The sequence below is a fragment of the Mustela lutreola genome, chromosome 6 (genome assembly GCF_030435805.1).
Source record: "Mustela lutreola isolate mMusLut2 chromosome 6, mMusLut2.pri, whole genome shotgun sequence".
Taxonomy (NCBI): domain Eukaryota; kingdom Metazoa; phylum Chordata; class Mammalia; order Carnivora; family Mustelidae; genus Mustela; species Mustela lutreola.
The window spans coordinates 63186507-63200990 of record NC_081295.1 but is presented as its reverse complement, the minus strand read 5'-3'; the positions used below and the strand labels follow the sequence as shown (position 1 = coordinate 63200990).

Sequence of the window (14484 nt, the reverse complement as noted above, 5' to 3'; positions counted from 1 at the left end):
CTTCACAGAAAGATTAATTTTCAAAAGAACCTACTTAAAGTCAGACTATATCAATTAAGCTTTAAATGTCACTTTAGGGCAAACTGGGGCTGCAGTTTGGATTCCAGACCTTTTTCCTGTCAGTCTTTCACTTCTGAATCTAGGATCAGACTGTACCCCATCCCCACCTCATGGCAGTTACAATTTGGGGTAGACTGTGGAAATCTCTTTGATTCCCTGGGTACAAAGTTGCAGTGGGTCCAGCCTCATAAGGGTGAGGAGTAAAATACTACTCACCCAAATAATTACACATCATCGTTATTCTAAGTGTTATTTTCCTAGAGTAGCAGTGCTCAAACTGTGGTCCACGAACTCCTGGGTGTCCCTAACACTCTTTTGTGTGTGTGTCCTGAAAAGTCAGAGTGGTTTTTGTAATGATAATAATGCTTTTCTTCTGTGTTGGCACCTACAATGAGGATGCAAAAGCAATGGTAGGTAAAACTGCTGGCTTATCAGCAAGAATCAAGGTGGTGGCACCAAAATATTAGTCATTATATTCTTTACTCCCACACATTCTAGTTAAAATAAACAAACATGAATGGCAACTTCACTGAAGAATGCTCACAACTATCACAGTAAAAATTATTTTTATTAAACCTCAACTCTGAAAACACATCTTCTTAGTACTTTGTATGGCAAAAGGGGGAAATACATATAAAGCACTCTGCTTTGCATCAAGGATTACGGTTGTCTCAAGGAAAGGTACTTGTGTGATTCAGCTGTCAGCTGAACAGGCTACTTTTTTCATGGAACACCATTTTTCTTGAAAGAACAGCTGATAAACTATAATTATTCAGATTTGGGTATTAGGCAGGCATTTTCTCAAAAATGAATTTAGTGAGCTTGACATTTCAAGGAAACCAACTGTCTTCAGTACTTGTTAGAAATGACAAAGTTTGAGCTTCCAGCAAAAATAACAATTTTAGAAAATGTGTGTCCATGTCCATACTCAAGAGCTTCCTAATCCTTCTTTGAGAAGATTGGTTAAACTAACAAACATGCTTTTTTGATATAATAAAACATCCCAATGTTTCAAAGATTTGTATAATTCAATGAACTGATAATTTACAATCAACGCACTTGCTACAAAATCATGCAATGCGGTAAAAGATTCATTCAAAGTGTATTCAAAGTGTAAGACAGACGTATGGATTTTAATGTAATAGTAAAAACAACTCATTAATGTGATTTCAGCTTTTGCAATGTAATCAACCTTTAAGAAGTTATCATCTGCTGAGTTTGGGGGTAATACCAAAGAATATCTGTAATTTATCTGAAAACAGTCCTCCCTTTTACCATGGAGGTCACATTTCCTTCACGTACCAGAAAATGCCAACCTTTTTCTACAGAGGGCCAGACAGTAAATATTTTAGGCTTTGCAGGCTACGAACATGGTCTCTGTTGCAACTATTCAGTTGCTGCAGTGCAAAAGCAGTCATCGATAATTCGGGGAGGAATGAGCCTGGTTTGTGTTACAGTAAAGTTTCATCTACAGAAACTAAAATTTGAATTTCATAGAATTTTCATGTGTCATAAAATATTGTTTTTCCCCCGGTGATTAAAAACAACACACTACCACTACTCCATTTGTGGGCTACAAAGGGGACTGGATTTGGTCCTCAGCCCATAGTTTGCCAATTCCTGATACATGTCAAACAAAGTAACGCATTTAACAGACTGAATGCAGAAACAAGTATGAGAATCTAGCTGTCTTCTATTAAGCTAGATATTAAAGAGAACTGCAAAGATGTAAAACAATATCACCCTTTTTATAATGATTTCTTTTTAATTTTGGAGAATACAGTTATTTTCCTAAAAATATCTGTCAATACGTAAAAGGCTTACAATTATTATTTTAAAATAAAGGATGAAATTTATCAGTTTTAATTTCTAATACAGTAACTATTTTTTTATATAGGGTAATTATTGATAGAGCTAATCCATGTAAACAGAGGCTCTTTCTGGTCCACGATAATTTTTAAGAATGTGAAAGGGTCCTAAGACTAAAAGTTCAAAAATTCACTGTCCTAGAAAATCCAAAAATTATTTCTGGAATAAATTCACAAAATTACACATTGCTTCTTTCCTGCTTCATATACAGAACAACAAATGGTTGTAGAAAAAGAGGAAATTACTTATGTTCTAGAAAGGTAATATCCTAATTCTCATGAGTCCGAGGAGAAGAATCAGGTGCATAAATAAACTTGCACCTCCTTCAACTTGGCTCCCTATAAACTCCAACAAAGAGCTTCCTGCCCACCCACAGAAGTTAGTCTTTCAGACCGTATCCTTACGGAGGCAGGGGTGTAGTTTTACTCTTACCTGATGCAGTGTTCCAACCTAGCCTCCTGCTGGAACACTGTGTCAACCCTGCCTCCCTCCTGACGGTTCTGCTCTGCCCCTGACATCATCAGAGCATCAGGGCTGAAAAAGAAGAGCATGAGCCTAAATTATTTGTTAAGGTAAACCCCGAAAGGGCTTTTATGCAAAAAGTATCTCCATGTATGAAAGTGTGTCTGGAAGATACAATGCAGGGTGATCACACTGACATACTGTCAATCTACATTTAAAGTTAGAAATGTGGGCACCTGGGTGGCTCAGTCAGTTAAGTGACTGCCTTTGGTTCAGGTTATGATCCCAGGGTCCTGGGATCAAGCCCTGCCATCAGGCTCTCTGCTCAGTGGAGAACCTGCTTCTCCCTCTCTCTCTGCCTACTTGAGCTATCTCTCTGTCAAATGAATGAATAAATGAATGAATGAATAAATAAATAAATAAATCTTATTAAAAAAATAATAAAGTTAGAAATGATAATATTAAAAGAGCGCAAACTGCATTTTTAAGATCACACTATAAAATAAAAACACCGTCAGTGATTTTTATCCTTCTAGCCTCCAAACATTCTGAAGTTGCCAGATTCAGTTTAGTACAGTACACCAGCTAGCTGAACGAACCACCTCTTTCTTAAAGAGCATCAGTTCTATTCTAGGTTTTTCTCAGTAATACACTCAACATGCTAGTACTGTTTCAAAAATGACTGCAGGCTGGGCGCCTGGGTGGCTCAGTTGGTTAAACAACTGCCTTCTGCACAGATCATGATCCCAGAATCTCAGGATCGAGTCCTGATTAGGCTCCCAGCGCCACACGGAGTCTGCTTCTCCCTCTGACCTTCTCCCCTCTCGTTCTCTCAAATAAATAAAGAAAATCCTTAAAAAAAAAAAGAAAAGAAAAGAAAATGACTGCCAGCTATTATTAATCTTATAGAAATATATATACTCCCTAAAGTCTTACAGTTTAAAACTTATTTTGCTTTCAAGTAGCCAAATAAATCTAGGAAGAATTCTTCAATCATGAAGCCTCAAGTAAAGTTGTAAACTCATTTAATAGCTTTATAAAAGCAAAAGCAACTACATTTAAAAAAAAAAAGATTTATTTATTTGACAGACAGAGATCACAAGTAGGCAGAGAAAGAGGGGGAAGCAGGCTCCTCGCTGCAGAGAGCCTGTTGCGGGGCTCGATCCCAGGACCCCAGGATCATGACCCAAGCCAAAGGCAGAGGCCCTCACCCACTGAGCCACCCAGACGCCCCGCAACTACAGGTTTTATTTGAAATGTGAATACTATGCTTACCTAAAAAAGTTCTTATATAAAAAATAAACAGATTTGGACAAATTTTAAGTCTTCAAGGAAAAGGTACAAAATGGTACCTTTTTCATTCACATTTAAAACATAGCGATAAGCAGGGGTGCTTGGGGGGCTCAGTCAGTTAAGCATCAGCCTTTGGCTTAGTGATCTCAGGGTCCCGAGATTGAGGCCTGGGTCGAGCTCCCTGTTTAGTGGGGAGTCAAGCACTACCTCTCCCTCTGCCCTCCACCCTCATGCTTGCTCTCTCTCTCACTTGCTCTTTCTCATGCACTTGCTCTGTGTTTCTCTCTCAAATAAATCATTAAAAAAAAAAAAAAAAGACTGGGATAAGCAATGAAAATGCAAAAGAAATTAAAGAATTTAAGATATGCTTTGTTCTAAAAGGTATCATATAAAAAAACTACATTCTATTTGAAAAACTAATTTTAATTTTCAACAGTCCACAAAATGGAAACTTATTCAGTAACAGAACTTGATATAGTCTATTCAGTTTTTTCCCCCAAGGATTTTTTTTTTTTTTAAAGTGAAGGTAAAAATGTGTGTAACAAGGTTTGAAAGAAACAAAACATTGACCCAAAATCCCAATTAAATTGTAGCCTACTGATTTTTTTTTTTTTGGGCAGAACTGGTTAGCATTTTATAGGCGCTACTATTTGACTTAGTTACTATATTTTAAAGATTATTAACTATAGCTAGGAGGCTCTCATTATCCAAATACAGCTAAAAATGAAGAAGCCCCAAAAAAAATAAAAAAATAAAAATGAAGAAGCCCACTTAATGTTAATTTACTTAAGATAATTAGAATTTCATGATGAAAAATAACTCTATTAGTTATTGTTTTCAAAACTTACAGAGAACATTGTAAAAATGAGTATAAAGACCGAAGAATAAAAGATGTTACAATTCTGGGGTGTAATCTAGTGGCACAATTAATAAAAACATGAATTCAATCAGTAAGCATTTATGGATGGCCTGTACATAAGCACAGTAAATAAAGATACAGTATTGAGCAAGATGACAAAGCTCCCATTTATTTCCATGGAGTCCTCTTTCTAACAGAGGAAGACAGATGTCCTTCACTTTGCTTTTGAGTTTTGCAGCACAATTGTAAAGAAAAAATACAAGATTTGTCCTTTAAAAAAAATAATTAAAAGTATCAGTAATTATTCCCAAGGACTATTAGGAATCCCCTGATAGGTAAATCATAATCTTTTAAAGCCCCTATTGGGTCATCCTTGTAGAAATTTTCTCCTTCAAATATTATCTAGTCTTATTAATGTCTTTACCAGGAATTTGAGGAGTTTTAATTATTTTGACCAGTTTCATTAAATGGTACATTTTTGCCAATATCTATAACTGTCCTGATTTGTCAGCTACAACATCTGGAAAGAAATGACACCAGCATTAAGAACGTGTGTGTGTGGGGGGCACCTGGGTGGCTCAGTTGGTTAAGCGACTGCTTTCAGCTCAGGTCATGATCCTGGAGTCCCAGGATCGAGTCCCGCATCAGGCTCCCAGCTCCACGGGGAGTCTGCTTCTCTCTGACCTTCTCCTCGCTCATACTCTCTCTCAAATAAATAGATAAAATATGAAAACAAAACAAAACAAAACAAAAAAACGTGTGTAGGGGCAGTGCATGGAGAAGGAGTGCTTGAAGCAATTCCTAAGTGTAAAGTTGATGATGAATACTTGCAGTGCCTATTTTCATGATTTTTCCTCTGCAACTAAAGGTACTTGGGAGAGTGAATTTTCAAAAATAATGATTTAGAATTGTTTATATAAAATAAAGATATATGTACCCCCCCTTTTTTTAAAACAGCACAATTTTAAAAGTGAAGTCAAGAAACTACCCAAAAATCCATCACTAAGACACGGGTTAAATTAAGGTGCATCTATATTATGGAATACATGGTATGATAAGGAATGTGACATCCCTGTATGTGACAAAGTATAAAGATGTTCAGCACTATTTAAAAAAAATCAAGGATGTACAGTGTGATTGTACTTGGTGAAAAGAGTTATCTCCATGTGTTGTTTGTGTTGGCTTTTCTATGCTAAAAGTTTCAGGATGAACAGAAAACTCAACAGTGATTTTAGCACAAGTTAGTCTCAAGTATGGATTTTTGGTAAACTATTCATAAAAACTCTGTGGCTTTTAACAATATTCCTATCAGAAAGCCTGCAAGGAGTTTTAGGACCCACATTATATACCATATCTGCAACAATGAAACATGCTCCAATTTACTATATGAAGAAGTGATGATGGAGAAAGAGACAGAATAGGGAACAATTCCTCTTCCGCTCTGAGCATCTCAAGCAGACATTACTGATTTGCTCGTGAGTACTGGGTTATAAAGACAGGAAAGAGTTTTAAAAACAAATGGCTCAGCTATTTAGTCATTTTAAAAATGTGAACGCCTACCTAAATATTCAGTTTGCACCCTACTAGGTGCTAAAACCTAATGTACAAGACTGATTCAGTTACTACCCACTTGGATCCTCCAGGCTAGTTTGAGAGAAAGAGATTTACCAAATAATCACAAAAGCTGTGTGTCAAATAGCAACTGTGCTCCAAAGCAGAATCTCTGTGAACTGAGTTGAAGTATACAGCATCTAAGTATGTTTGGTTTTGTCCTTTTAAGATATAGCGTGTTGTGGCATATTAGCAGGTCACTCTGTTTTTTTTTAAGTAGATAACCATTCTTAGAAGATGAACATTCTTTCTTGAATAACAGCTTCAGAAAGGTGTTTCCTTAGATGAATTCTGGTATGCTCTTTTTTTTTTGGTAAGACAATAAAAACAAAGTCTCCCTTTGTATTTACTCTAGCTGCCAAATTCAGTGCTGATCTTAAATATTAAATATTTCAGTGCAGGCCCAAATAAGCACTCTACCTATGAACATTAGTTGTTCTGTTTTATCGGCTATTTAATCCTATGAACCTGGTCAAATAATTTTCGAAAAATTATAAATCTCCCCAAACCATGTTTACATGCCTACAGAAAGCCTAGTCTGGTTACTTCAAGGGGCTGTAATTCAAGTCACTCAAGTCACCACTAGTCACAACTACTATTTATTTTTTGATAAGTTATTTAAATTGCCAATACAGAATACCTGCAGAGTTAATATTTTAGTATGTCCCAACATCACAAACTTATAGTAACAGTTATATTTCAAAGATAGAAATGTGTTAAAAATATCCTACTTTAAAAGTGGCACACTTAACATTAATTCACTTAATAATTTATTTGCTGACCAATTAATTAAGTACACCCCTGGCAAAGTGCTATATGTCCTTAGGATACTACAATGAGTATGATGCATTTCCTTTTTTTTTAAGGGGCTCAGTGAGGTACCAGAAAGAGGAAAAAAAGAACAAGATTCAGTGTGATGTGTGCCATAATAAGCAGCATGTAAGTGATGTTGCAAGAGATCACAGAAAACAGAAGGTAACATATGCCTGTCAGTCAGAAAGCCTCCAAAGGGGGAATGACTAAAATAAATTCTCAGATCAACCAAAAGAAACCGTTTGGGTATGTCCCTTTTAGTATCTAAACTTCTAAAGTGAACTTCTAAAAACACAGCTATCTTAAATTACTTTTGTGGATACTGATGGATCCACAGTGTCACGCAATAATTTCTACATTCAAAGGACTTTGTGGACTGTGAGCCTCAGCCTTATCAGAGGTAGGTAAAAAAAGATTAATCAGTTCCTCCCACCCCAAAATTAGCAGAACTCTAAATTTATCATTTGTAAGTAGGCAAAGCAGATCTGAATTTAATATTGTGTAGTCAAATGTTTATAATAAATTCGATCAGAAAAACCACATAGTATTATGTTGGAATGGGAAAAAATTATTTGATCTTTGGGAACCTTTAAAAAGTTAAATTAGAGCAACAGTGTACAGATAAATGCAGGCAAAACAACCCGTGTCTCTTGGCTAAACAGACTTAACAGATGTTAAAAAAAAAAAAAAAAGAATGCCCATAAACGAAATTCTTCAATCATGAGCCCTAAAATTCAGTCCATAGACCAAGTTTACGAAGACCCAGAATTTATTTAAATTAAAAACAAAAAACAATGTGGTGCCTCGGTGACTCAGTCAGTTAAAAAGTATCTGCTTTGGCTCAGGTCACGATTTTAGTTAGGGATCTGGGACAGACCCCAGGAGCCCAGGCCTCCAGCTCCCTGTTCAGCAGGGAGTCTGCTTCTGCCTTGCCCTCTGCCCCTCCCTCCCCAACTCATGCTCTTTCATTCTCTTTCTCAAATAAATAAAATCTTTAAAAACAAAACAAAACAAATTCCACTGACTACATGCAATAGCCAGATTTACCAATCTGAATGCAACAGATAACAGGTTCAGACAAGTCTCTAGAGAATAACGTAACAGAATAAACTTGACTTATTTTCTTGTATTAGTATGCTATCAGTTTTCAAAGAATTAACGTCAAGAAAAATTCCAAATACAAGGCCCAATTTTTAAAACGATATACCAAGTACAAAGCTACTAAATTTCTTTCCCCTTTGGCTACTATCAAATAAGCTAGACACAATTCTTTTCATTCATTTCTTAATTGGGTAAATCAAAGTACTGTGAAGCAAAATTACCAACAAAAATACTTAGCTCTCAGCTCAAGTTAGAAGATACCTAATAACTACCTGAAATGATTGGGAAAATCCTAGGATTCTCATAAGATAATGTTCTAAAAAACATAAAATCAATGCTAAAGTCTGGAATCAATTTATTCGTTGATAAAAGGTCAGTGTATAATTCAGGTCCTGAAACATGAATGGCATCAAATCCACATTTCAGGTGGAGAAACAGAAGGAAAAAACAGAGTAAGTGGTCAGAACTTGCCCAGGGTCACAGGAGTAATTGGCAAAACTAGAAGCAGATTCAGATTCCTAACACCAAGGATACTGTTCTCTTTGTGACATTCATAACATGCATATGATTCCTTCTGTATGATTTAGGCAATAAGGTCAGATTATGTGTCTTTCTGGGTTAAATAGACACTACCTAATAGATGAAGGCTCTTTTGAGAGCCAAATTCTGTTTTAATTTTTCTTTTAAAAGTATAAAATTCCTTCTATCATAACATCCAAAAGAAAACTGACATAAGAAAATTGAAAATGGTAATTTTTAATTAGGCTCATTAAGAATTTAACATTAAGATTTCCTTTATTCATTCTGAATTTTACTCATTTCTTTACCCTTTAAAAGTTCTGCTTCCTTTTAAAGAAAGTTACCAGTTAATATGGTAACTTGTAAACATGGTAACAAAAACAGCACTATCTATAATCAAACACAAAATTTCCAGATTTCTTTAGTCAGAAGAAAAGAGTTGGGCTTTTGAAAGGAAAATGCTTGCACATTGCATTGGTCTTATGATAAACCAGGCACAGTCCTTCAACGAATTAAGATGCATTCAATGGAAAAATGTTGATAATGCAGACAGGCTACCTTGCCCACCCCAGACGATATATAATGCAATTATAGGGTGGCAAACAAACAGATACTGTGAAATGTTCTCCAAATCTCAGGAAGTCAAAAGTTAAACCGAAATAGTGGCATATATTATTTGTCTCTTTAAAACTGACTAAACAGGGATGCCTGAGTGGCTCAGTCAGTTAAGCATCTGTCTTCTTTTTAGGTCATGGTCCCAGATTCTAGAACTGAGTCCTGCATCAGGCTCCCTACTCAGCCAAGAGCCTGCTTTGCCCTCTGCCTGCCACTTCCCTTGCTTGTGCTCTGTCTCTCTTTCTCTGACAAATAAATAAAATCTTTTTAAAAATAAATAAATAAAACCTAAATAAAACAAACCATTAATTCAAGTTCAGCCTATAGAGCACATTCAGATGGCAAACCTACTTACTCTTAATGAAATGTCTATGTTCTTAAGTCGTTTTTTTTTTTTTCGTTTTAAGATTTTATTTATTTGATAGAGACACAGCGAGAGGGGGAACACAAGCAGGGGCAGTGGGAGAGGGAGAAGTAGGCTTCCCGCCAAGCAGGGAGCCCGATTCGGGGCTCGATCCCAAGACCCTGGGATCATGACCTGAGCTGAAGGCAGATGCTTAACGACTGAGCCACCCAGGCACTCCTGTGTTCTTACGTTTTAACAACTATCCTGATTTTGCTCTAAGAATTATGTTGAGGTGTCTGGATAGCTCAGTTGGTTGAACATCTGACTCCTGGTTTTGGTTCAGGTCATGATCTTGGGATCATGGGACTGGCCCTAAATGGGCTTTGTGGTCAGCACAGAATCTGCTTGAGATTCTCCCCCTCTCCCTACTCGCACACTCTCTCTCTCACTCTGTCTTGCAAATAAATAAATAAATAAAATCTTAAAAAAGGAAAAAAAGAATCAAGTGCTATGTTTATCAAGGCCTGTAACCAGGTCCCTTCAGCTCCCGATCTTACCTGCTGAGTCCTCCAAATCAATCAGTTTGGGCATTAGGCTTTCAGGGAGTTTTTCTGGTAAGTCATAGCCATTCTTCCTAGCAACTACCAGATGAAAAGCAGCACAAAACTCATCCAGTGTCAATGCTCCATCTTTATCAAAGTCTGAAAGTTCCCTAGAAGACAAACTTACTATAAATATAATCATCTGCTTTGGATCTCTTTATGTCTCAAAAAGAAGCAAAAGAAACCCTTTTCCAGAAAAAGTACAAAAAATTTTTTTTAAATCCCATAGATGGGAAGAAGTATAAAAAAGTGAATACAGAAAACTGACTGCAAAATGTAGGCAGTGGGCATATGGACATTCAAGGCACAATTCCTTAAACTTTTCTGAATACTTGAAATTCTTATAATAGAATGCTAAAAAACAGCTTAAATAAGTAAAACCACCAAAAAATGAACTTTAATCCATATGCATTTTTAAGTAACAGGATTTAAAGGCACGCCTATTTAGTAAGTCACTGAAAATTTTAAAACCTTCATTTTTATTATCAAAGGTACATGTATCTACTTTAAAGCATCCAAAAGAATTATAAGGCTTGATATTAAAAAAAAAAAAAATAGCCCCCCATTCTTCCACTTTCTAGATGCAGAAGCAACCACTCTTGTATTTAACACGTAACACTAGAAATAGCATGTATACCTTGCTAGTTCTTGATTTTTCAGTTTAGGCATTATCCATCTTTCTTCTACTATGGCACTCTATGCTACTAAAAACTCTACTAATGAAATAATTTAAAGTAGAAATAATATTTATGTTTATCTGAGAATTGTTTTTTAAAAGTAATTTGTGATTATAATTTGTTTAGACTGACTAATTCCAACTACATAGCAGCTATCCAAAGACTGGATTTAAGTGGGAGCTAAGCACTGTTCTTAAGCTCATGACTTAGGATAGGTATAGGTATAGCTAATAGTATGGGTAATACATAATAGGTATAAGCTTGTTAAAAACCAGATGGGCTACATATAACCATGAATGAACCAATTAGCTTTTATTCCAAGCATTATGCTAGCAATAAGAAACAGTGGATACAACTTAAAGAATTTTAGCATTTTTTAATGAACCACTGTACTGGCATCACTTATTTCTTTTCCAGAGAGTGAGACAAAGCTGACCATTACTGAGTTCTTTGAGAACATATTCTTGAAAAGGTTACTCTAATGGTTTATCTTTTAAGGTTTGAAAATCTACTTGCTGGAAGCTCCTCTGAAACAACCCATATTACACAACTGATATGAAATACCACACTTACCAAATGTGAGAAAGTTCAAGAATAGGAAGTTTTGATTTTGTAAAAAACTCTTTAGCTGCAGATCCTGAAATATTAAAACAGTGTTGTTTAATGTTATGCTGAACTTACACACCCAAGAATAAAATGTGAGGTTAAGAGTCTTAAGACTTTTATCATTGTGGCAAAAGGTAGGAACCTTAACATGTGTGTATGTCATGTTTTCTTCTCCAGTGATTATAAACTCTTTAGATAAACAATTTGAGAATTATCATTTATAATCTCTGACCAATAAAACCATGCCTTTGAAATTATGAAATTGAGACTCTATCCTGTCCCATCCAGAAGAATTTGTTTTTAACAACTCACCTGGAATAAATCCGTTTAGATCAGGCTGAATGGTTTTAAACTGATTTACATAATACTGTCTTTGTTCATCTGTTATTTTCCAGGGATCATCGTAACTACTGGATTGCCTACGAATTTCATTGGCAGTTGTAGCTGATGCTACAGTTCGTACTGTTGTCTGGTCCTGTAATGAAACATTTATTTCCTCAGTACAGTATCTATCTATATAATTATATGGACCAAGATTGCTAGGTTATTTATCTTTGAAATTAAAACTTACTTTTTTTGGATGTTTAAAATATAAGAAGTCTTCACAAAGTCATCACCAAACCACATATTTGTTATAATCAGGTTACTGAATGTTTCTGCACAATGATTATAAGTGCGTAAAATGATAGCAGTGTGTAAGCAACAGAAAATTATGAAAAATGTGCTAAGAAAGCCAAGCAAATATATTCGTAGGCGCAGAAAACTTTCAAAACTTCGTTGAATAATTAGAAAGAAAATCAGCCAAAACTTTTATTGAAACATTCCACTGATAACAGACTTTCAGACACAGAGCAGAGTTTTGTGTTCTATAAAGAGTGAACTTGCATTTACAAAATTTGCAATAGCAAAATATATATTAAAAAAAAAAAATGACTGCAGCAATACTCTGAATGAAGCAAACAAAAATGCAATACCAATAAAATGTCACACCTGGACAGAAGCAGGATGCATGGTTAAAAGAGTACTGGTTGGTGGAGTATCTGCAAAACTGACCCAAGTTTCTTGCGGTGGAGGTGGAGGTGGAGAGTGCCCCGACCACACTGCGTCAGCAGCAGCAGAACCTGGAAAGAGAATGGTGCAGGCTCACTTCTAGAGACATGCAGGCTCACTTCTAGAGAAAAAAGCAGTTACCAGGTTTGTACTATAACTCCTCATACACGTATTATAAATGTTTTCTTTCAAACTCTAACTTTGAAGAAATGTTAATGATTTCCAAAGTGAATGTCTTCTGTCCACTTAAAATTATACCTCTTTTAAACTGTTACTGTGCTTTCCTTGTCAATACTGGAACTAATATAATATATACCTTATATTCTGGGAAATCATTATTTATTAGTTTCATCTTCAGAGAATCTGGCATCTATAAACTTTTGTCTAAGCATCACATGAATAAGTAAATGCAATTACCATTGTTCAAAGTGATGCATCTGCTTACAAACTTTCATGGTTGGCTTTTGCTTCTAATTAAGGTGCTTAATTTATAATTAAAAATTGCCTTGGAGGCAACTCTTAAAGGAATAGTATCACGTTTCCTTCAATTTACCACCCTTAATAAATAACCGTCACTTCTAAAGAATTTCAAAATACCTGATTGTGCTTCCCCAAAGGGAGACCAAAATGGCCCAGGTCCTGCAAGAGGCCTCTCGCTATTTCCCCCACTGGGGTGACGGCTGTGCTTCCTCCATGTGTGTGGAGAAGTTGGTGGGGACTGCTGGGGTGAAACTACTGGGGATGCAGGTTCCTGGAGAGAATATTATTAAGACTTAAAATTTTTTAAGGTGACATTTTCATTAGTAAGATATCATTAAATGCTTTATTGTAAACATCTGTACAGGCCATCAACTGGTAACACGTTCAAGCACATGAATACCTGCTGATCTGTAGCTGTACGAGGCTGGACAGTATCATGGCTTACAGATCCCTTTTTCACTTGTCCTCTTCCAGGTGGTGGGGGAATTACACCGGAATAAGACCCTTGATTTTCAGAATCTGAAGAATATGAGGCTGCATGGCGAGATTCCTGTTCATTCTTTGAAGCAACAAATCTTGGCAGAGGAAGGTCCTTTACTGTTAACCACAGAAATAATTATTACTTTAAAATGAAAAAGAGCACACGTTAAAACTGAAATATGAATTAGGTATTAGAAAGAATTTTTAAAAAATGGATACAGACACATATGTTTACCACTCCCTTTCACTGTTTAGGGAGACTCTAACCTAGAAAGTAGTAGAACACTAAACTGTCCTTCTAAAGGCAATAACAATAGCTATAATAAATATCCTATCTGGCTCTGTGCTTGCAACTAAGGCAACAAGGTGCCAAGGTCACTGACAGTAACTGACAAGGGTCTGAAGCCAGGACAGTCTGACCTGAAGGTCTAGACAATTTCTTTTCTGCTCATACTGATTCTCTTTAGATGTTAGAGCTCAGCTGTTAAGGAGAGAATATATCACTAGATTGAGACTAATCTAGACACTTCACGGCACAAATTCCTGAAAATATTTTACTGTTCCCCTACCAACACCATGGTACAAGGCATGATAGCTGTTCACTTTAATCTGGCTTGTGACATTTTTAATAAACAGAGAAGAAAGAAAACCAAGAACTTCTTTGCAGATCAGTTATAGATCAGTCACACCTTTAGAATGGAAAACACAGAAGCAGAATTTTTAGCAGAAAGTATACTTCCCTTCACCATGACTATCTTCATCTCTCTTGAATCTCCATACTAAGGAGTTGGAAATACTAAGCTTATTCAATATTTATGTAAAAGAATTCAAAATTATTTGAAAAGAATTCATATTCTCAATTCTAGAAGAATGATTTGAGGCAAAACAGAGGTCCAAAATGAAAACCTCACATTGACCAATAAACTGAACCTGGTGCTTAAAACTATTTATAAAAATTTCAACATTACAGAAAGCCTCAAGTTTTCTCTTTCCTCTTTTCCCTATGACAACCACAGAACTCTGCATTTAAATGCTACCTTT

General features: G+C 35.9%; 1 protein-coding gene across 7 annotated transcripts in view; it reads right to left on the bottom strand.

Moving 5' to 3' along the window:
• The window catches only part of REPS1 (RALBP1 associated Eps domain containing 1), an 81511-nt gene that overhangs the window by 24201 nt on the left and 42826 nt on the right, over positions 1-14484 (bottom strand). For 6 of the 7 annotated variants that reach the window (XM_059177419.1, XM_059177420.1, XM_059177418.1 and 3 more), the window contains exons 3-8: positions 13364-13560; positions 13081-13234; positions 12424-12554; positions 11746-11908; positions 11401-11464; positions 10106-10260 (exon numbers count right to left, since the gene is read on the bottom strand). In XM_059177419.1, the coding sequence (XP_059033402.1) occupies positions 10106-10260; positions 11401-11464; positions 11746-11908; positions 12424-12554; positions 13081-13234; positions 13364-13560 (864 nt within the window). The remainder of the gene's footprint in view (positions 1-10105; positions 10261-11400; positions 11465-11745; positions 11909-12423; positions 12555-13080; positions 13235-13363; positions 13561-14484) is intronic. The other variant, XM_059177421.1, reaches the window with a different exon arrangement.